Source organism: Coccinella septempunctata, chromosome 2, assembly GCF_907165205.1.
Source record: "Coccinella septempunctata chromosome 2, icCocSept1.1, whole genome shotgun sequence".
NCBI lineage: Eukaryota > Metazoa > Arthropoda > Insecta > Coleoptera > Coccinellidae > Coccinella > Coccinella septempunctata.
In genome coordinates this window covers 39,569,596-39,590,928 of record NC_058190.1, presented here as the reverse complement: position 1 = coordinate 39,590,928, position 21,333 = coordinate 39,569,596, and the positions used below count along the sequence as shown (strand labels likewise).

General features: G+C 34.1%; 5 protein-coding genes across 5 annotated transcripts; 4 read left to right on the top strand and 1 right to left on the bottom strand.

Moving 5' to 3' along the window:
- Positions 1 to 97: 97 nt before the first annotated feature.
- LOC123306858 (allergen Tha p 1-like) lies at positions 98 to 1,977 on the top strand. The gene is made up of 2 exons (XM_044889031.1): positions 98 to 483; positions 1,587 to 1,977. The coding sequence occupies exons 1-2, from the start codon at positions 198 to 200 to the stop codon at positions 1,793 to 1,795; spliced, it is 495 nt and encodes a 164-aa protein (XP_044744966.1). The 5' UTR covers positions 98 to 197; the 3' UTR covers positions 1,796 to 1,977.
- Positions 1,978 to 3,564: 1,587 nt separating this feature from the next.
- On the top strand, positions 3,565 to 5,542 carry LOC123306859 (ejaculatory bulb-specific protein 3-like). Its single transcript, XM_044889032.1, has 2 exons — positions 3,565 to 3,806; positions 5,269 to 5,542. The coding sequence occupies exons 1-2, from the start codon at positions 3,614 to 3,616 to the stop codon at positions 5,463 to 5,465; spliced, it is 390 nt and encodes a 129-aa protein (XP_044744967.1). The 5' UTR covers positions 3,565 to 3,613; the 3' UTR covers positions 5,466 to 5,542.
- Positions 5,543 to 7,486: 1,944 nt separating this feature from the next.
- Positions 7,487 to 9,550, bottom strand: LOC123306857. The gene is made up of 3 exons (XM_044889030.1): positions 9,394 to 9,550; positions 7,931 to 8,173; positions 7,487 to 7,821 (listed from the first exon to the last, which is right to left on the bottom strand). Exons 1-3 carry the CDS (start codon positions 9,419 to 9,421, stop codon positions 7,529 to 7,531), a joined length of 564 nt encoding a protein of 187 aa, XP_044744965.1. The 5' UTR covers positions 9,422 to 9,550; the 3' UTR covers positions 7,487 to 7,528.
- A 3,645-nt stretch (positions 9,551 to 13,195) lies between these two features.
- Positions 13,196 to 14,276, top strand: LOC123306861 (ejaculatory bulb-specific protein 3-like). Its single transcript, XM_044889035.1, has 2 exons — positions 13,196 to 13,422; positions 13,975 to 14,276. The coding sequence occupies exons 1-2, from the start codon at positions 13,230 to 13,232 to the stop codon at positions 14,163 to 14,165; spliced, it is 384 nt and encodes a 127-aa protein (XP_044744970.1). The 5' UTR covers positions 13,196 to 13,229; the 3' UTR covers positions 14,166 to 14,276.
- A 2,179-nt stretch (positions 14,277 to 16,455) lies between these two features.
- LOC123307857 (allergen Tha p 1-like) lies at positions 16,456 to 17,571 on the top strand. Its single transcript, XM_044890322.1, has 2 exons — positions 16,456 to 16,685; positions 17,305 to 17,571. Exons 1-2 carry the CDS (start codon positions 16,493 to 16,495, stop codon positions 17,493 to 17,495), a joined length of 384 nt encoding a protein of 127 aa, XP_044746257.1. The 5' UTR covers positions 16,456 to 16,492; the 3' UTR covers positions 17,496 to 17,571.
- Positions 17,572 to 21,333: the final 3,762 nt, after the last annotated feature.

Here is a 21,333-nt window from a genome sequence, read left to right as displayed (position 1 = left end):
CCATACAATTTTTTGATGAGGAATCACCTATTAAAGCTTTTTGCAACTACTTATTCACACTCCGTATCAATATATTTGCAGCCAGACTTAGCTTTGACAAAAAATGTATTTCATCAGACAAGAAAACCTTCTCTATGTTTGATTAAGAAGGAAGTACTTACTTATTTCTACATTTAAAAATTCCAACTGAGTTCTAAATGATCCTTATGGAAGTCTCATCAATCTGTCGTTCAAGTGAATGTCTACATTTCACATTTGAATATAAAGTTTTCATTTCGATACCGTCAACAATGCAGAAAAATATGTATGTCTTGGTTTTTTTCCTGTTTACAAGTGTGTACTCAACGAACGTGGAAAAGTATACGTCAAAGTTCAATAGTGTGGACTTAAATGTTGCTGTGAGAAATGAGAGACTGGTTAATGCCCATTTTAATTGCTTAATGAAGGGCTTAAAATGCACACCTGATGGAGAATTACTTAGAAGTGAGTATAACACAAAAAATGTTCTGGAAAATTTTAATTAATACGTGATATTTCCCAACTTCTTGTGTGGCTCAATTAGATATAATCCATCACATTTTTCCCCTGTGAATTGATTTTTGATTACTCTTCTGTAATCTCTTGCCAAAAGTTACTGTTCTTGAGAAAAAAAACATGCATGAGTCGAATACAGGATTAGTCTTTGCCTCCTACAAATATTAACAGTAGATTCTTGGGTTCAAAAGAAACACTTTTTTTCTTTACCAGTTTTATCGAATCGGCTTGGTTGAAAAGATACAGGCTGGTTGAAAAACCATAATAAAATTATTTTCAGTTCTATCTCACAAATAGTTTCATCGAGTGAAATGAATTTCGGAATATAGTTTTTCATTTATTTGATGAATCTTTTTTGATCTGAAGATATCACCCACGTTCTCTAAGGTTCTCATTATGACCAGTACGTACTATAAAAATACCAAAAATAAGTTGGACGCTACCTAATGAACATTTGAACGTTTTGTAGAATATTCTTCATATTTTCTCGTATAATGCGCCTTTTTCGAGTAATTTGATGTTCAAAAATTAAAAAGTAGGTATGTGTGAAATTTGAAAAATGGGTTACTTTGGCTGAATACAACTCTGTTTAAAAGATCCACAGATGTGCAGTGCCACAGATTAAGCTAGTTATTCTGAAGGTAATTTTGTTTTTCCAGGGGTGGCACACCCCTATTATGAAAACTTAAATTGGTTATACTCATCTTTTTATCCGAACCGAAAAAAATGGTATAAAAAAATGCTTCTTTTGACCTCCACTTTTCAATGTAGTCCTTGAAGATTTCTGATGGACAATAAGTTTTTCGTATATTTCTTATGATTGAATTTCAAATATGAAATGAAATCCGCTTGACAGACTTACAAAAATTTCCAGAAAAACGCTGTGACTACGGAAACTATCATGGAGAAAAGAAGTTATGTATCAATTAAAATTTCTCCGTTTTGCACCTAGATTACATATACTCTCAAGAATGAAGATGAATCTTGAATATTGAAACCATTGCTTCTTGCTGGCCATAAAATGAAGATATTGTTGACATATCATTTTTCAGGAATAATTCCAGAAGTCATCGTAGATGGCTGTGCACATTGCACAAAGGATCATTTGGAAGGAGCTAGGAAGATAGTGAGTTATCTCACCAGAGAAAGACCTGAACTGATGAGAGCCCTCCTCAAGAAATTCGATCCAGATATGAAATTTAGGATAAAATGGGCAGCTTTCCTCAAAGAACAGGGTTTCACAACCTACGACTTCAGATAGCTGAATAATTTTGAAAATATTTCAAAAAAGTTTGAAGTTGAATCCAGTAAAAAGATACTTCATTAGTTTCTGGAAGGAAGAAATCAATGTTTTCTTGAAACTACATGAAGTTATTATATTGGCTGAAAGTTGAGAAATTATTTATATTTTATTTATTTCATTTCCATGAAATCTTACTATATTTGCTCTATTGCTATGGAAGGTATAAGTTTCCTTGTTATTTTTCGAGTACCTAAAAGTTTTATCATGAACATTTTTGATATGCTTGAAAATATGCAATTGAATATGTTTATGAAAATATATATGAGATATAGATTGGAAAATATTTCAGTTATACTAATTGAGTATTAAATCTTTTTTAAATCAAATTCTTTATATTTATCACTACCTGTCCTTCAAGATCATGGAATACTTAAATGTCGTGAACAAGCTTGCTTCCAGGAACAATTACCTATGGACCTATGAACCCAGCACTCGGTATATATTGGGAAGTGCTAAAGAAAATTATTGAAGATGGTATCAAAGGCAATGAAACAAAAAACCCGAAAAAAATTTGGTTGCCTATTCTTAATATTGGGATTTTTATTGAAAAAAAGATGAGGTTTTTTGGAAATAATCACGAGGATACAGTACAACTTTCTACTGGCATATTATGGCAATTAATCACTTGCATGATTTACTGAGCTCAACACCCATAGACTCGAGTGTAACAGGGTGTAAATGAATAGTTACTAAAAAATTTGAGGAGTGACTCCTTGTCAACAATAAGTATAGGTCTTTCATATAAATTTTTTTAATTCATCAAAGTATGAAACGGTTGAATCTGCTCTCGATGATGTTTACACCACATTGTTCAGAAGCATTCCACCCCGTAGAAACCTTGTTGGAAATGAAATACTTTCTATAGCTATAATTCGGTGCTTTTTACAAAATACACTTTGTATTGCACAAGTCAGCGGAATAATACAGAAAAATCAAAACAACATGAAAAAAATCAAAATATATCGTCACACATCAGACTGCAGAAAGCCACACGTAAAAGGTAAGGCTTAATGAAACTTCCAATAGTCTTTACAGATGTTTCCCTGATGGAAAGAGGAATTTTCTTGAAGAACTGATAGCACAAGAAATTTTTAATATTTAGACATTTTTGTAGTCTCTTTATACGGGTCTCAAATCTTGTTTTTTCCTTGTAGTCATGAAAATCGCTATTTTTAATTGAATTTTTTTGAATAGTATGAGAAAACATAAGACACTCGTATACGAAAAGACATGGAGCTTGATAAAAGATTGAGGAGCTTGAATATATGACTTCTCAATTTTTTAGAATGAAGGGCTCAAAAATGGGATAAAGCAGAACGAAGATTTCGATTTAAGGCCTAGGGTGAATATTATTTTCCTCTGGGTTGAAAGGTCAATGAACAGATTTATAATCTTAATGCGGTTTCACACTTCATATGCTCAATGGATATTTTCAGTTTATTTCCGAATTATTGAATATCAAAGTAGATTGTCCCCTCTTCACTGATCTCTGTTAAAAACAATTTAGTAGGTACCTTCTTTTCAATAGAATACTCATTAGGTACAAACTTTCCCGCCCTCCTAACTACTATCTACATATCTAAAATGACCTATAGGTAATAATGATACGCATTTCAAGAGAAATTTGATCGTTCACCATATCACGTCGCCGTTATACCAGGAAATTCATCAAAAACCATTGAAAAGGTACTTATGAGACGAGACATCGAAAACTCATTACGGAATTTTCTCTTTATATAAACGCCCGCTCAACCGAAAACATCAAAATTGTTCAAGATGTTGAAATACGTAGTGAGTTTGTGCCTCATCTCTTTCGTGCTTGTGCAAAGCCGACCAGCCGACAAATATACCACAAAGTACGACAATATTGATCTGGATGAAATCCTCAAGAGCGACCGACTGATCAAGAACTATTTCAACTGCCTGATGACTGGAAGGGGCTGCACCCCTGATGGATTAGAACTGAAAAGTGAGTAACTACTGCTCGAATAAAAAATCAACCAATATTCGTTGGTCGTAACCACCATCCTGAAGATGGTGATGGTAAGAAGTTGGACGAATCATGCTAAGGTTGCCTATTTTGGTGAAAAATGAAAAGTTTTTTCCAAATCGGAAATATCGCCAAACGTCTTATTGTCATCTTGAATTGGAAATTCAAGGGTATTAGATACACATATTTTTCAAATCTGTTCTCCTTTCTTCAACCCCTATAAATACAGATGACTCTATACAGCTCGATATTTGAAACGGTTTTTCGATATTTCGCTAATTGTCAAGCTGCGTACCGGTATATTCGGGTGACTTGGGACAGTCCTGCAACTTGGGACAATTACCCTCCTTGCAAATTTCTTTGTTTCTTACCATTTATGAGTGAAGGGACAAACTTATAAGATTGTGTATCGTCTTTTCGGTTAGTTTAACAATTAATTCCTGTTGAGTTTGCCGTGACCAGAACGTTTGAATTGACAGGAACAATTAACGAATTCGGGAGAGTAAAAGCGCGTTTTTTTATGATCCTTATACTTTATAGTGTCCTGTACATGTGTTTCACTTTATGCATGTGTAATTTTTTTTTCTGGATACGTGGGATATTGGGATATCAGATATGTCATAAAACAAGGTTAAACAACCTTGTTTGCGATTGATTGCGATTGTTTGCGATTGATCGGCGTGTTGCCGATTGATTTGTGAACACAAATCAATCGGCAACACGGATCTCATTCATTTATTTTGTTGTTTCATAGGGTAACTTGGGACAATGCCGAATAGATACAAGCGGCGCATTGGCAGCAGGAAATATGCCGATTTTTCGCATGATATTTATGTTATTTCCACAAAGAAATCACCAAAGAATGAAGGAAATCAAAGTTCCCTTGTTTTGTTCAGTTTTTTTTACATTTGAGTTGCAATATATTTACTTTCGCTGTAATAGGGGTTATCATTTAATGTTCTTACCGAATTTCAACTATATAATCACGAATTCTAATTTTTCAAAACTATACACCGTCCCAAGTCACCTTTTTCATTTGAGAGTTGAGAAATCAATAGATTTCAACTTGTGTCCCAAGCTGCCCAAATCGGTGTGTGACTTGGGACAAGTATATTTTATTTTTTTCAAAATTTATATCAGAATTCTGAAGCATGGTATATATCCTAATCAATAGCCTTAGTCATTAAGCATATTCGAAGCTCTTTTTCAGATAAAAATAGGTCACCGTTTTGAAAATATGACAAGTTGAATTCAACAATCGTCCCAAGTCACCTGAATCTACGGTATATTAGATGTGCTACCACCCAGTTTCACAATCTATCTAGATCTAAATAGAAACTCAAAGAAGCTTTAAGTCTTAGAACATCAACATCGACGTTGGCTTATAGTGAATTTGAAATTTTCAACTGTGAATTTAACTCATTTCCAATTCTTCTTTCAGGAAACCTTCCCGATGCCCTGAAGAACAACTGTGCCAAGTGCAGTGAAAAGCAGAAGGAGGGCAGTAAGAAGATCATGCGGTTCATGATTAAGAACAAGAAAAGCCTGTGGGAAAAGGTTGAGAAGAAATATGATCCCTCAGGAAGTTACAGGAAGAAGTACGAAGCTGAACTCAAGAATATTAAATCCAACAAATGAGCATTATATGAAGAATGAGAGCTAGATATAAGTCGTACCAAATGTTTGTTTACCTTGAATAAAATGTTGATATCATACGATATTATGCGTTTTAAATTATGATTTCCCATTCGATTATTTCCTGATTTTTTTTTGTATCAGGAGAAAAAGTTACCAGACTAAACTTCAAGACGAACGCAATGATTTGCCGAACATTTCTCAATATAGTTTCGCCCATCTTGCAATCTTTAGGAAGTTTCAGGAAAAACCATTGGTACTGTGCGTTCAGCAAAGAAGCTGGTAGCTATAGTCTATAACAAGAATAACAAATTGCTTGGACAATACATCCCCTAAATCTACTAAGAAAAAAAAGCAAGGAGAACTGTGTGAAGAGAATAATACTAACTAACTAAATATTTAAAATATTTTGAATTGTTTCGATATTTTGAGCTTTACTTGAAAAAAAAAACACTACCTACAAGAACGCTACTGCTAAATTTAATCGAATATCCTTTCTTAGTGGTGCAATTTCCCATGAAAAGTAGCTTCCTTTGGGTACAATTAAAATACCGAAAATCTGACACACTCAAAAAAGTATTTTTTTTATTTTCAACTCTTCAAAACAACAGCCCCTTCACACAAACTGTCAGATTAACACGAATTTGTTATCAGAGGCACCTGACGATTTTTTTAACATCTTTGGAAACCTGCTCTCCCCAACGCTGTTAGTGCATACATCAAAGACCCTTTTTTTTTTTCTACCATCTAATTGTCAAATTCCACTAGGTCTCCACGACGCTCGAGTAAATCACGATTCAACATCGTGGGCGTCCCAACTACAGACCAAGTAAATACCATCAGCGAATCTTTCCAGTGATGATAAAATGGTTATCATCTTCAAACTGTGAGATTAAAAACAGCCCACATTATTTGTGTCAAATTAATGGGTCAACACGTCTGCAACACCGAGATCAACCATCTGCATGAAAATCTGACACGCTCGAGTATGTACAGGGTGTCCAAAATTCGTTGTCTACTGAGGGGACTCGAGAACTATAGCAGCTAGAAGAAAACGGATGACACATTCTCGAACTCTTTTCTTATGACTAATGCAAATCTGAAAACAGAATCGGCCTATCATTTTTAGATTTCGAGTTATAAATAAAAATTGAGGTTTCGACGATTCGGAAAACATCTCAAAAATTTTTGTCTTTGAAGTTACAGATCTGAAACTTGAACCTTCTTAGGCACTTCCAAAATTAGAATCTACTGACAAAAGATTTTTTTCCAATTCAAAAATATTCAAATTCACTAAAAGTTTGCATTTAAAAAAATGAAAGTTCACCTAATGAAAAAATATTTTGAGCTCATCGGTGGATTCTACGTAAAAAAGTGTCTGTAGAAGGTTCAAGTTTCAGATTTGTAACTTCAAACACAAAAAAGTTAGGTATGAGAACTTTACGATATTGTAAAAATCAAAAAGGAAGTATCGAAGGAGGCTGCGGTTTTCACCATTCTTTGTTTCTCCGAAAATGAGCTCGGAAATGTGTCCTCCGTTTTCTTCTAGCTGCTATAGTTCTCGAGATCCTCTCTGTAGACAACGAATTTTGCCCACCCTGTACAAGTAACGATTTTTTTTTCATTTTCAAGGGACCGCTGTGACCTTGTGTCACGTCCCAATTATCAGTCCTTTGAAGAATAGCTCCCTTTGGGTCCAATTAACATATCCTCTAAAAATCTGACACGCTCGGATTTTTTTTTACCCTTTTCAACTCTTCCGTACGGCCAGCCCCACCACGCAAACTGTCAGATTAGCATTATCAGAGACACGTAACGATTTTTTTTACATCTTTGAGAACCTGCATACGCTTTCCCCACCGCTGGAAGTGCATACATCATAGAACCTATTTTTTTTTCCTTCTACCATCTAATCTTCCACTAGATCTCTACGACGCTCGAGTAAATCCCGATATAGCATCGTGGGCTCCCCAACTATTAGTAAAAAATCCACAACCCCTTGGTGATCTAGTAAAAACTTCTAATTTACTGTCAAAATTTTCATCTTCACTTCGTAATACTACACATTATCTCTGCTGTCGTATATCATTCCTATATCTGGGCGGCATAGTGCTGTTTCTTCGTTCGCTCGATATTCTAGATTTGGGGACAGTATTAGAGTCTCCGAATTCCCTACAAAACGCCTTCAGTTCATTGCTCAGGTTTATCATTTTACTATCTCCCACTTTAACGCTTTTCCTTTTCTCATAATTATTGTTACTTCTGATGTTTGAATGTGATTCCAAGTTCGTGCAATTCCTCGGTAGAGAATTAGAATTTCTTGGTGCATTTCTGTCCGTAGACGAACTCCTAGATTTACCTGAAATGTATTGAATTATTTCCAGCACATAAATACTCACTCATAATCCTTCTGGACTGAAAAATAAAATAGCAAAAACTGTTCAAGATGAGAAGGATTCTCAAGTTACCGGCTGAACTTCTTGGTCTCTTCGTTTTCAGACTAAAATTGCTGGGTATTACGTTGGCCTTCCCATATTTAGTCATATATTCGACTTGATATTTAGGCCCAGGACTGGGAGATTGCACGTTTTGGTCGCAAAACAATCCAGGGAGTCGAACACCCATAGAAAAACTAGGACTTCTGCTTTTGGATATGTCATGATTGTTGTGGCCTATGGTCGAAGGAAGATAATAAGTAGCTGGACCAGGCCCTGTAAGAGATTAAACTCAACTGAAATTCCATTTTATGATGACTATTCTCTCCTGAATTCATCAGATATGATAGCAAAAACTCAGGGTTAACCTATAACCTAAATCTAGAATATGAGTGAATTGGTGAAAACCTTAGATATCTCAGGAAGATTCATTACTACCTAAGTCTTCGAACAATTAAATCCCCCCCCCAATTCCAAATCAAAATTGAAGAAAAAATTTTAAAATATGAGTGAGCCTCATCTTCCCTTCTGTTATGAGGCAGTCTGTCCTTGCATTAAATGGACTTTTCAAATTCAAGAGAACTTCATAACTCCTAGGTTCTGCCATTGTACCATACTAATGGTTCTGGTCTAAGCTAGTCTAAGCAAAATGAAGAATTCTAATTTTTCATCCCAATATCTTTTTGAACATAACTCAAGCAATATAAAGTTTCGAAAAGTTTTTAGTTTATGAAATTGTGAATTCAATAAGCACTGGATTTTTTCGCATCACATATAAAAGGATCACAAATAAAGGCTTCATTTCCTCCTGAAACTAGTGTATTCTTCTATTCAACATACCCCTCACTGTAACTTGTGCTGCCTCTTGAAATAGTACCTCCAGGTTGTAGGAATCTAACTGGGTTTACGAAACCTCCAGACAAATCGATAGAGGTCGCAAAGAGCATTGAACAAAAAATCTGCAAGATGCCTTGCGACAGGGTTGTACTTGGGGTAATTCGTAAGAGTATGCTATCATTGCAATGAAGAACTCGAAAATATTATCATCTATTTGAGAGTGCTGGTGCTACTTCACCCACCACTAGTATGTGGATTAATGAAATATTGCTCTTTACTGTATGGCATCTTTTTCAATTTTTATACGAAATAATTGAAGCTGAAATTACCTAATCAAAAAAACGAACCCTAAATTCAAGGCAGAAGGCAGAAGGCAGAATAGAAAAAACGTTATTTCACAGAAACTAACAAAAATTTGACTCAGAACTTGATTTGAAGAATTCAGTGCATAAGAAGTAGAGGGCTTATTCTGGTTAACGATGTCAGATGAATTCGAGTACTGTACAGAAAATTGACCTGAAGGTACTCAAAATCTCACCGACCAGATCACATATACGTTTATAGCACGCTATTTTTCATAAATATGTACTAGGTACCTACAGTCTACATCGTCATGACTTTCGTTATCTGAAAACATTTTTATATTCTATAAGACTTACCAGCTTTATTCGTTGAATCGTCGGACATCTTTTCGAACCAACAGAAATTCTAATGTTATGTAATTTCGAATCGTGAAACTTCAATGGAAATTAGAGACATGGGTATTTGATGTTGAAATTTGAAACTGAGAGCTGTAGCATTCAAATGTCAAAAATTTTGAGCGTTTGTATTTCTATGAGAATTATCATCGAGTTTTACACTTTTCCGTTCATAGAAATCTGTTTTTTTACTTTCAACTTGGGTCATTAGAACTATTTTTCATTAATTGACACAGAAGTTTTATTTCGAATCTAATATATGCGGAAACTGACTCATCAATGGCTCTTTAGAAATCGGAAGGTACACGAGAGAAGAAGGGAAGGAGCCACATGAAAATCTAAGATAGGATAGTAAAACTCTAGTCCTGTGCTCCTACAAAAGAACTACGGAAAAGCTAGTCAGAATCACAAGAAGCATCAGCTCAGCCCTAAAGGACACTACACTACAGGCTCGCCTTTTTGTTCTATCGAGAGTTTTCCTCATGGTGATGACTTGGAGATGGTGATAAGGGAATGAAAAATAAAAAGGAATTATCGTAAATATATTCAATGAATACATTCTATCTGCCAATCTACTTCTTTTGATTCAATCAGAAGATTCAGTTTAGAATGGTAATTAAAATCAATGTTGAGCATAAAGTAAGATTGAAAAAAGAATATATCAATACTATCAGAGTAACTACTATCAGCTACTATATTCTACATGGTTCTGGGACGAATAGAAGGGAAGAGCTGGAGTGTAAAGAAAAAAATCATCTCACTGATCTCACAGCACTCTGCAACAGGATGGAAAGCTATAGCGTAGGGAAGTTTTAGCTATCTCATGAAATAAAAAGAGCACAAAATAGTTTATAAGCTCGAAGTACACTAATACCTTTGCTGAACTTCAAATGCTGTTTGCTGGAAATCCTATTGAGCTACTTTGAACATTAGATGTCCTTCTTCCAAGGGATATTTTCATGCTTTATTCTATTCATTTCATAGTCATGAGATGCTTCAAATAAAGAAATAACGAAACAAAGCCAACATCAGACATTTAAATTTATTGATTTCATAACAAAGCAAAGTATTTTGCAGAATAAATCCCAATTTCCAGCTGATTTCAAATTGGAACAGAATATATATTTTGGATTCATGAAGGTGTACAATCAAGTATCAACCAGTATTACTGGAACTATTTAACTGAAAGTATAAAGAATGAAATGATGAAATACTTAAGCACCATGTAACAGTTCTTACTGAAACTTGAAATCAGTTTGCAGATTTCGCAACGAATCATGTAGGTATAATATAGACTGTTAATTAAGAACTAGTAAATACCACATTTTCATCTAAAATGATATTCACTCTACTCTTTCAACATGAGGAAACGAAAACTTGATTTCTCTGAATTTCGCTGCAAAGCAAACCTTCTGAATATAGCAATTTGAAGGCAATTCCTACGGACTATTACGCGAATCATTTGTGGTAGAATTCTTCAGTGGATAGACTGTTACGAATCGATTTATCGAAAATGGTACAGATAATTTTTGAGTTGCAGAAGTGCGAACATGAAGTTATTGAACCGAAATCACCGGTTGATTGCACAGAAACGCCGGAAAAACGTCAATTATGAAATCTCCAACACATGTGATAAAAATATATCACCCTTGTTTACCCGACAATGAGCATCCTTTAAAAATATATTCACATGTAGGTACTATACAGATTTCTTATTTTGCCACATCCGCAAACTTCACAAAGTAGACCCATAAAACCTATAGCCGAAAAACTCTTATAAAATGTCATGTAATGATGCAATGAAATGCTTGCTGCTGTTAAGAAAGTCAAGTTTTTGATATTTGTCTTAAGTAAAAAAATTCAGTTTACTGATTTCTACGGAAATATGAATTGAGTAGGTACAACTTTCTTCATAAAAATTTTGGAATTTTTGGTATATTATGCTATCTTTTTTGTATGATTCTGTGATCCAATCGTTGAGCTGACCAAACCACTCATTGTAGTATTTCATATTTTGAATGGCACATAAATTTATATGAAAATTTTAAGAAAAGGGGTATGACACAGGAGAATGCAAACTAATGCACATCCATCCAAGAGAAATAAGCGTTAGATCTATTATCTAACAGCAGTGCATGCAGTTGAGTTCACAGAGGAAAAATTCGGTTCAAACCGAAAATTATAGACGCATCAATCTCTATTGCTCCTCCACAACAAGAAGTAACGGTAGAGAACAATCATTTATCAATACCATTTATAATTCATAAATTATAATGAATTAATATAGAACCCAAGGTCTGTGGAATGTAAACGTTACTTTTACTGCACTAGTGAAAGGGACATCGAATTCGATCAAACCAGAACAACCTAAAGTTGTTTTCATATCGAGCAACTGTTCAAGAACATGCTTTTTTGAACAGAGAGAATAAATTTGCAAGTATATTTTGTGATGAAATTATGTCACTTTTCAAGTTGGAATCCGAATAGCATTTAATTCCTGAATTGAAATGAATTTTTTCTTTAAATGAATTGGAATGGTTAGATTGAAAGAATCCAAACAATCTAAGGCGATTGGAAAAATTCTTAGTTCTTCCATACGTCGAAAACGTGAATTTTGAATGAATAGAGGTATTATAATACTTATGGTTTCAATTATGTGAAGAGATTGTACTTATTTCAATGATATGAATAAACAATAGAATCCCAATATGTTCAATTGAAAAGATACTGAATGTTTCTTTCAGAATGGGTTTCAGATTTCAAAGTTCTCTGTAGTAGAGTAGTGGATGAAAATGTATTCCTGCTTGCTGCAAACACTTCTCACGTCTTCTTCTGACATATTCAAAAACGTTATTTTGAGGCTAATGAGCCGATCTTGAAAAACATTCCCTACCGCGTCTGAGATTCTGCACACATTCTCAACATTTTTGATTACCTCTGGAATTCTCTTCTTTGGCCTATCACATCCTTGTTTTCTTTGAACATCACCTGTTTTAAGGACAGCGCTAACACATAGCGAAAAAGTACCTAGGTTATAAAGTTTTGATAATATTATTTCACATCAACATTCGGATAAACGATCCTGAAGTCGCAAAAACTTCTATTTTCTCTCCATTTCTGATGTAGGATTCAATAACCTTAAAAAATTCCATGGCCTACTTGACAATAATTTTTTATTAGAACGTTCATGCAAACTTTTGTCTGCCTTCTTCGGGAAACCTCTTGTTTTGAACTGAAGAAGTTTTCTCTTCAGTCCCCTTTCATTTGGAAAAAGTGTCACTCAATCCAAACTCTCCCCTTTAAGAAGTTGGGGTGGCAATTTAAGAAAAAATGATGATCAGCCAACTTTTCCGCGTGGGCAAACTATAAGATGATTCTTTAATCTTTATCAGATCTCATTAAACTTTTCCTATATTAATATTTATTCTCCTTTGAATTGTTGCTGTCATAATATTCTATTCTGCAGTAATTCGGATTGGCGATAATCTTCACCTTGACTATTATTCATGGAGTTCCCATATACACAATAATAAATCCTAATTTAGCGGGTTTAGATGAGCCTAAAACCGAGCAAAAATTGCATATTTCCTATTTCAAATGGATCCTCTTGTTACCCAATTACTGTATTAATTCGAAAGGATTTTTTATATCTGATCTGACGTTTCGTTTCCCACTAATTATCACATTTGATCAAAGGAAGAAATGACATCAAATGTATATAAACCCCAAAATGGATACCAACGATATCAGTTCTCGAATTTCAGTAGCGAACCATACATTTGTGTGAAGTGATTAAAATGAAAATTACATTATTCTTAGCTTTAACATGCATATTGGCTTGTGTATTTTGTGATGATGATGACCCTTTCTCATCGAAGTTTGATAATATAGATGTTGATAGTATTCTGAAAAATGATAGATTGCTGCTGAACTACCATAAATGCTTAATGTCAGGCACCGGTTGTACACCAGAAGGGGAAAATTTGAGGAGTAAGTAATTTGTATCTACATGAAAAAAAAAATTGTCCAAAGTTAAAAAGTAACAAATACTTATACATCATCCAACAAGAGCTGCAATCGGAAAAGATAAAAACATCATTTATTGCAAGAAAACAGTGAAGTGAAGATGAAATAACCTATTTTTCTGAAATATAGGTATAACATTTAAGTTCTTAGATTCAACGATGTTCAATAGGGTTGTCAAGGACAATCAATATGTCAATTCAAGAAACTTTATAAATCCCTGTTCCGATATATCCAACTTTAAGTAAAAAAAATTTTAATTATTTTATCCACGTCTATTGAATTGTGATTATAAATCGATCTGTTTCCTTGAACATCATCACAATCATAAAGCACCAGTTATTTATGAGTCATAATTCAATGGTCCATCAAATATCTAGTGCTCTGTGACAGTGAAATATCAAATTCATAGAATTTGGTTGTCTCTTTGTCCTGTTTGGTAAAGGTGATCTGATTTAAAAAAGGGACCAATATAAATGTTACTATTTTAGTATATGTATATATGTCATTTTTTCACAGAGGCTGTTCCAAAAGCTCTTGAAGATGGTTGTGAGAGGTGTACCGATAAACAGAGGGAAGTAGCCGCAAAAGTTATAAAATTTCTGATAGAGAAAAAGCCAGAATTGTGGAAAGAGTTGCTGGAAAAATTCGACCCGGAAAAGAAGTTCAGAAGCAAATACGAAGATAGACTCAAGGAAATTTCTGCCTGATGTATGAAAAAGAGATGAATGATTCACACATTTGAAGAAGCTTTATTTTGAAACCAGCTTTGAGCTGTTAATTGTATTATATGAGATATTAAAAAAATTTTCAATAGTTTATACCCAATTTTTTCTTTGACCAAAACCAAAGGTATTACCTTGTCCTTTTTAATTTACCCAAAAAAAAATTAAATCTGTCCTGAAATATTTACAGATGATGTTTTGAAACAAGAAGATTTGAGGAACGAATAGAAAATTCCGTCTATCCACCCTCCAGGATTCTTATCTAACACTGTTGGGGGTATTATATTTTGAGCTCTGGAAACTTAGCAAAAACAACTAGTGTATCCAGGGATTTACCTCTTCGGTGGATCTTTTACCACCAAATCAATTGAAAAAATATTATGAGCAGAAAAATTAATCAATCCAATCAATAAAATATTCTTACATTTTTTTCTATACTGAAAGCCCTAGAGCCCCAGCTCCAAAATCAAAATAAACCACCTCTATTCTGTCAACAATGGATAGCATGTTCCTCATATTTTTTCGAACGTGTAAAACGGCTGGCCAAGAAAATTGATAGAGGAATGTATCAGATCAACTAAGAAAAATTCAAATTTTTGACTTAGAGCTCTAACTTCAAGAATCACAACAAACTGGTTTTCTGTCTACGATCGATTCTTTTGAAAATTTAAGAAGGCCAAGAAAATTTATTTCCCCATGCACCCATTCCATCAATTTTCTTGGATGTTCATTTTAAATTTTCGAAAAAAATTAGAACATACGCTCCATCGTGAACAGAATATCGGTTCATTTTAATCGTTGGAGGTGGGGTTCTAGGGCTGTCAGAATTAAACAAAATTTTGTACTTCTGATACATTTTTTTCGCCGGCCATTTTGAACTTGAAAAATGAGGAATATGCACTTCATCGTTTGAATGTTTTGATTCTCGTACCGCCTTTTGTTTATCAAAACAAGCTCGTTTAAGTTGCTGATTATTGAAATTTTTGTATAATTTTTTGGTGAAAACCTCAAAATATCGTTCGAAAATTTTTGTAGGGTGAAGAACTGTCAGTTTTAAAACTGGTAACATGTGACTCGGTCATTCATTGATTTTTATTTTCAGTACTACGAAGTGGATGAAAATTTCAGGGCATGAAGGCCTGCAAACACTACTGCCTACACCATGTGCAATAAACATTTTACTGCAAGTCAATTGAGAACTGTTCATCCACGTAAATTGTTGTATGTAGGAAGCATCTCTTGCATGAAGGGCCCATTTAGAGAAAATTATGACTTTTATACATCCATTCAAAGATTCTCAATTGCGACTCCTTCAATATATTCAGAAATGCAAAGGTTTTATTGATTTCGTTCTGGGTATCAAGTTACTGTCGAATTGTTTCTTGGAAAGTCAAAGTTTTATGAAACCTGCTGTAAGCGTTTTGTTCATTCATTAATGAACATTCGGATAAACGATCCTGAAGTCGCAAAAACATTTCTTGTCAACAGAATATTTCCACTCCGCTTCTATTTTCTCTCCATTTCTGATTTAGGATTCAATAACCTTAAAAATTCCATGGCCTACTTGACAACAATTTTTTATTAGAACATTTATACAAACATTTCTCTGCCTTCTTCGGGAAACCTCTATTTTCGAACTGAAGAAGTTTTCTCTTCAGTCCCCATTCATTTGGAAAAAGTGTCACTCAACCCAAACTCTCCCTTTAAGAAGTTGAGGTGGTCATTTAAGACAATAAACCGAAATTACTGAAGAATACTACACTGCAAACAAAAATCAAATACTCATTACAAAAGTTTCCGTAATTTAATTGAGACACCTGTTTACTTGAAACTAAAGAACGAACTAATGATGATCAGCCAACTTTTCCGGGTGGGCAAATCGTAAGATGATTCTTTAATCTAATCAGATCTCATTAAACTTTTCCTATATTAATATTTATTCTACTTTGAATTGCTGTCATAATATTCTATTCTGCAGTAAATTGGATTGGCGATAATCTTCACCTTGAGTATTATTCATGGAGTTCCCATATACACAATAATAAATCCTAATTTAGCGGGTTTGGATGAGCCTAAAACTGAGCAAAAATTGCATATTTCCTATTTCAAATGGATCCCCTTGTTACTCAATTATGGTATTAATTCGAAAGGATTTTTTATATCTGATCTGGCGTCTCTTTTCCCACTAATTATCACATTTTATGAAAGGAAGAAATTAAGACATCAAATGTATATAAACCCCAAAATGGATACCAACGATATCAGTTCTCGAATTTCAGTAGCGAACTATACGTTTGTGTGAAGAGATCAAAATGAAAATTACATTGTTCTTAGCTTTAACATGCATATTGGCTGGTGTATTTTGTGATGATGATGACCCTTTCTCATCGAAGTTCGATAATTTAGATGTTGATAGTATTCTGAAAAATGATAGATTGCTGCTGAACTACCATAAATGCTTAATGTCAGGCACCGGTTGTACACCAGAAGGGGAAAATTTGAGGAGTAAGTAATTAGTATCTATATAAAAAAAATATCCAAAGTTAAAAAGTAACACATACTTACACATCATCCAACAAAAGCTGTTATCGGAAAAGATAAAAACATCAATTATTGCAAGAAAACAGTGAAGTGAAGATGAAATAACCTATTTTTCTGAAATATAGGTATAACATTTAAGTTCTTAGATTCAACGATGTTCAATAAAGTTATCAAGGACAATCAATATGTCAATTCAAGAAACTTTGTAAATCCCTGTTTCGATATATCAAACTACAAATAAGTAAAAAAATATTTTATTATTTTATCCACGACTATTGAATTTGATTATAAGTAATCGATCTGTTTCCTTGAACATCATCACAAAATCATAAAGCACTAGTTATTTATGAGTCATAATTCAATAGAGAATTTGGTTTGAAACGTGAAAATTTATGTTTATTTAAAAATTTTCAACAGTGGAGGATGAAGTATAGTATTCTACACCCATATTATATCTATTATTAACTTGGAGGATTTACCAAACTCTCTTTGTCCTGTTTGGTAAAGGTGATCTGGTTTGAAAACGGGGCCAATATAAATGTTCTATAACTTTTTTAGCATATATATGTCTCTTTTTTCACAGAGGCCGTTCCAAAAGCTCTTGAAGATGGTTGTGAGAGGTGTACTGATAAACAGAGGGAAGTAGCCGCAAAAGTTATAAAATTTCTGATAGAGAAAAAGCCAGAATTGTGGAAAGAGTTGCTGGAAAAATTCGACCCGGAAAAGAAGTTCAGAAGCAAATACGAAGATAGACTCAAGGAAATTTCTGCCTGATGTATGAAGCAGAGATGAAAGAATCACACATTTGAAGAAGCTTTATTTTGAAACTAGCTCTGAGTTGTTAATTGTATTATATTATATGAGATATTAAAAAATTGTTCAATAGTTTATACCCAATTTTTTCTATGACCTAAATCGAAGGTATTCCCTTGTCCTTTTTAATTTACCCAAAAAAAAATTAAATCTGTCCTGAAATATTTACAGATGATGTTGAAACAAGAAGATTTGAGGAAAGAATAGAAAATTCTATCCACCCTCCAGGATTCTTATCTAACACTGTTGGGGTTATTATATTTTGAGCTTTGGAAACTTAGCAAAAACAACTAATGTGTCCAGCTATTTACCTTTTCGTTGGATTCATTTTTTACCACAAAATCAATTTTAAAATCATGAGCAGAAAAATTTATCAATCTAATCAATATATCCTTACATTTTTTTCTATACTGAAAGCCCTAGAGCCCCAGCTCAAAGGATTAAAATATTCAAATATTTGTGAATTTTTTATATATTGCAAATGAAAATATAGCACATCCGACAGTGTATTTCATTGATATCATTTGATTCCGAACATTCTGATCACAAAACGAAACCATACTTTTGTTTTGTCGCTCAGGATGTTTGTTTTCTGGTCTCAACAAAGTCGATATTGAAATTCAATACAAGGAATAGAATTCGAATTTTCTTTCAATTATAAAACAGAAAACTGTTATTAAACAGTTTTTCTGCATTGACAGTATGTTTTCAGCGCCATCTCATTGTCAAATGTGTTTTCACTGATCAAAATGTAGTCGGTTTTTAGTACTAGAGATATGAGGACGTTTCCTATTTTTCTACTCTATAATCACCTAGTATGGATTTCGATATTTCTAGTCTAATATGCGTATTGCACTTCTTATTGATTATGAGGTTTAATACTCAATGGTATTGCCCATTTGTGTGTGATGAACACCGGTACTGGTTAAGGCCTGGAATATGAAACATTTGAGGTTGATGTCATTGTTCAACGACTATCTCTATGTCTAAAAAACAAACTTTCCAGTCTCCAACAACAATTATCAAGTCGAACATTTTCAGAATGAATGGTATTTCATTTATCGCCCACTTTCGTTGCGTTTGTACTTTCGTTTGAGTTTTCGTCAATGTCAATACGCCGTTGGGCGTTCGGCAATCCCTTCAATCATTTTTTCGGGGAAAGTGCTCCGGTTCCGACCTTCACGCCGAGCAGGAGAAAGTCGTTATCAGGATGCCTCCACTTCCAGTAGAAATCATGTCGCTTCCGACCACGATGCCCGTGGGTCATCCATCTCCGGTGGGTCAAGTGCTTCGTTACTTGGTGGGGCCTTGACCTCGAATTACAGGTGACTTGATGTCTCGGTGAAGATGCAAAGTGCATTACTTCTTCTCGATAAGTCTGTCACGACTGTCGACAGATGGTTTGTATCGATGTTGTTCCTATTGCGTCATTTTGGAACCTACTATTATGATGATCGGAGTATTCTGTTGTACCTATGTCTTGAATCGACCTGCATCGATAATTTTGCTCTCTATTTTCTTGGAAGTAACAATTAATCGAGTACGTGTTTCATTTTTTCTAATTTTTCTATACAGGGTGTGTCTTTGACTCGTACAAATATTTCCACAGTAGATTGTTTTGGTCGAAAGAAACACTTTTTTCCTTTGCATTTTTTCCGAATCATCTCGGTTTAAAAGATTCAGGCAGTTGAAGAATCATAAAAAATGGTATTTTCAGTTCTATCTCACAAACGGCTTTATCAAATCGAAAAATCATTGCATAAGTACCTTCTACATATGGAAGGTATTCTAATCCTTAATAAAATTTCTTCCCAAAGCTATTGGCCTTATTTATGAGAAATGACTAGGAAGAAATTAAGTGTTTAATAAATTATAATATTTGATATATTATTTTTCTCATATCTGGTTAATTTAGTGGTAGTGGTAAGCATAAAATGATATTTTCTTTCATATTTCGACTTCGTTCGCATCAACTTTCATATTTGTATCATCGAACTGACAATCAATATTCATTATAATTTTTGAAAATGAATAAAAGAAGATACTTTCATACCATTTACCATTTATCAGTCGATTGTCCTACTCGCATAACGAAATATCGGAAATATAACATTCTCTCATTTACATTTCTATTCTAGCTATGGGTCAGCTTTCATCTTTCTTCATCAGATAATATTGTCATCAAACATAATCTGAGGGAGACGAGGGAGTAAAAGATTATTTTTCAATATTTGGAATATCCATACAGAGCTCGACACCAGATTGGAATTAGGGGAATTTAACCTTGAAGGGAATGATTTAATTAGCATCACTGTTTTCAGAAATCTCACAAAGTTGACGTAGGTTCAGTACTACTATACCTTGATATCAAGACTGTATTATGTGTTCGCTAAATTTCAGAAGGAGCTAATTGGAATGCTCTTTATCAGCTTAGTCATTATCACAAAAAGGACACGAGTCAAGGCAATCTAATTAATACCAAAAAATACTATTAATTTTCCATTAAACTTTACAGAAATGTACAAATTGATCAAATTAACAGTGAAAGAACAAGACACAAACGCAATTCATTCATATCGGCAACAAAACAAGGGATAATGCCAATTTCTCGCCATGATCTTATTCCGAAGAGCAAGCGATCTTGATCTTGATCTAATATTTCAGGGATAAATGTTGCAGATCCTGGTCTTGTAGCTAATTTGTTCTAATTTCTCCCCAGTTGGTCCCCAACAGCATACGATGATGAATCGATTCTGTTACACGATTTGCAATTTTCGAACATAAAGCAGAAATCACCTTGGAACCGAATAAAAGCCTTCGACTCGTACAAATTTCTTAACAGTAAATTTTTGAGGTCAAAAGAAACACTTTTTTCCCTTACCATTTTTTCCGAATCGGCTCGGCTTAAGAGATACAGGCTGTTGAAAAACCTTAAAAAAAAATAATAAGGATAAATTCAGATGCATACCACCGGCTGATATGGATATCAACAAATGTCAAGATCTGAATTGAACTAGCCATCTAGTACGCCCCATCGAAGAAAAACAGATGCTGACCATGATTTCGTTCTCATTTGACCTCATCAAAGCAACATAGCTCACCGATGGAGAACGTTTGGAATTGATGGACCCTCATTCAATACTGGCAAGGGCTACTGAGTACTACCCGGTAACACAGCGACTACTGAGTACTAGACAGTTACCCAGAGAGCTTTAAGAAAATGTTATTTTAACAAACAGGTAATTCTAGGGGGGTCTAACCCTTTGCTCATTTTTGACCCAAAAAATCTAGATTTTCGAAATCGAATTTTTGTGATAGGGTGACTAAACTAAGGGAAATAGGCTTTCGAAATCTCTTTCGAGTTTGGTATCTATCAGGAAAATCATAGTAGATTTAAACGTGAAACATCCTAAAAACTAAACGAGCAACCTTTCTAGTGATAAATCTCGGTATTTCATCCACCCTAGCGGTTTCAACTGAACCCAACTTTTTGGGAATTTTTCGAAGGGCAGATTTCGATTATTTTTTCTTTCAGGATAATTATCATAGATCTAAATGTGATACATATTCTGATAGAGCAATTCTTCTAGTAATAAATATGAAAAGTTCATCTATCTCGGCGCAACCGTTCGGTCTTTACGAATTCTCAAGTGAATTTTGCAATTTTTGAAAAATGCCCTTTCCAAGATAAAAACCTGTAGGGGGATCGGCTTTCGAAATTGCACTCTATAGATTCAGCGTATTCAAAAACCTATATTTAAATACCAAATATCTGGCCCTGTTTTGGAGAAATTTTTTT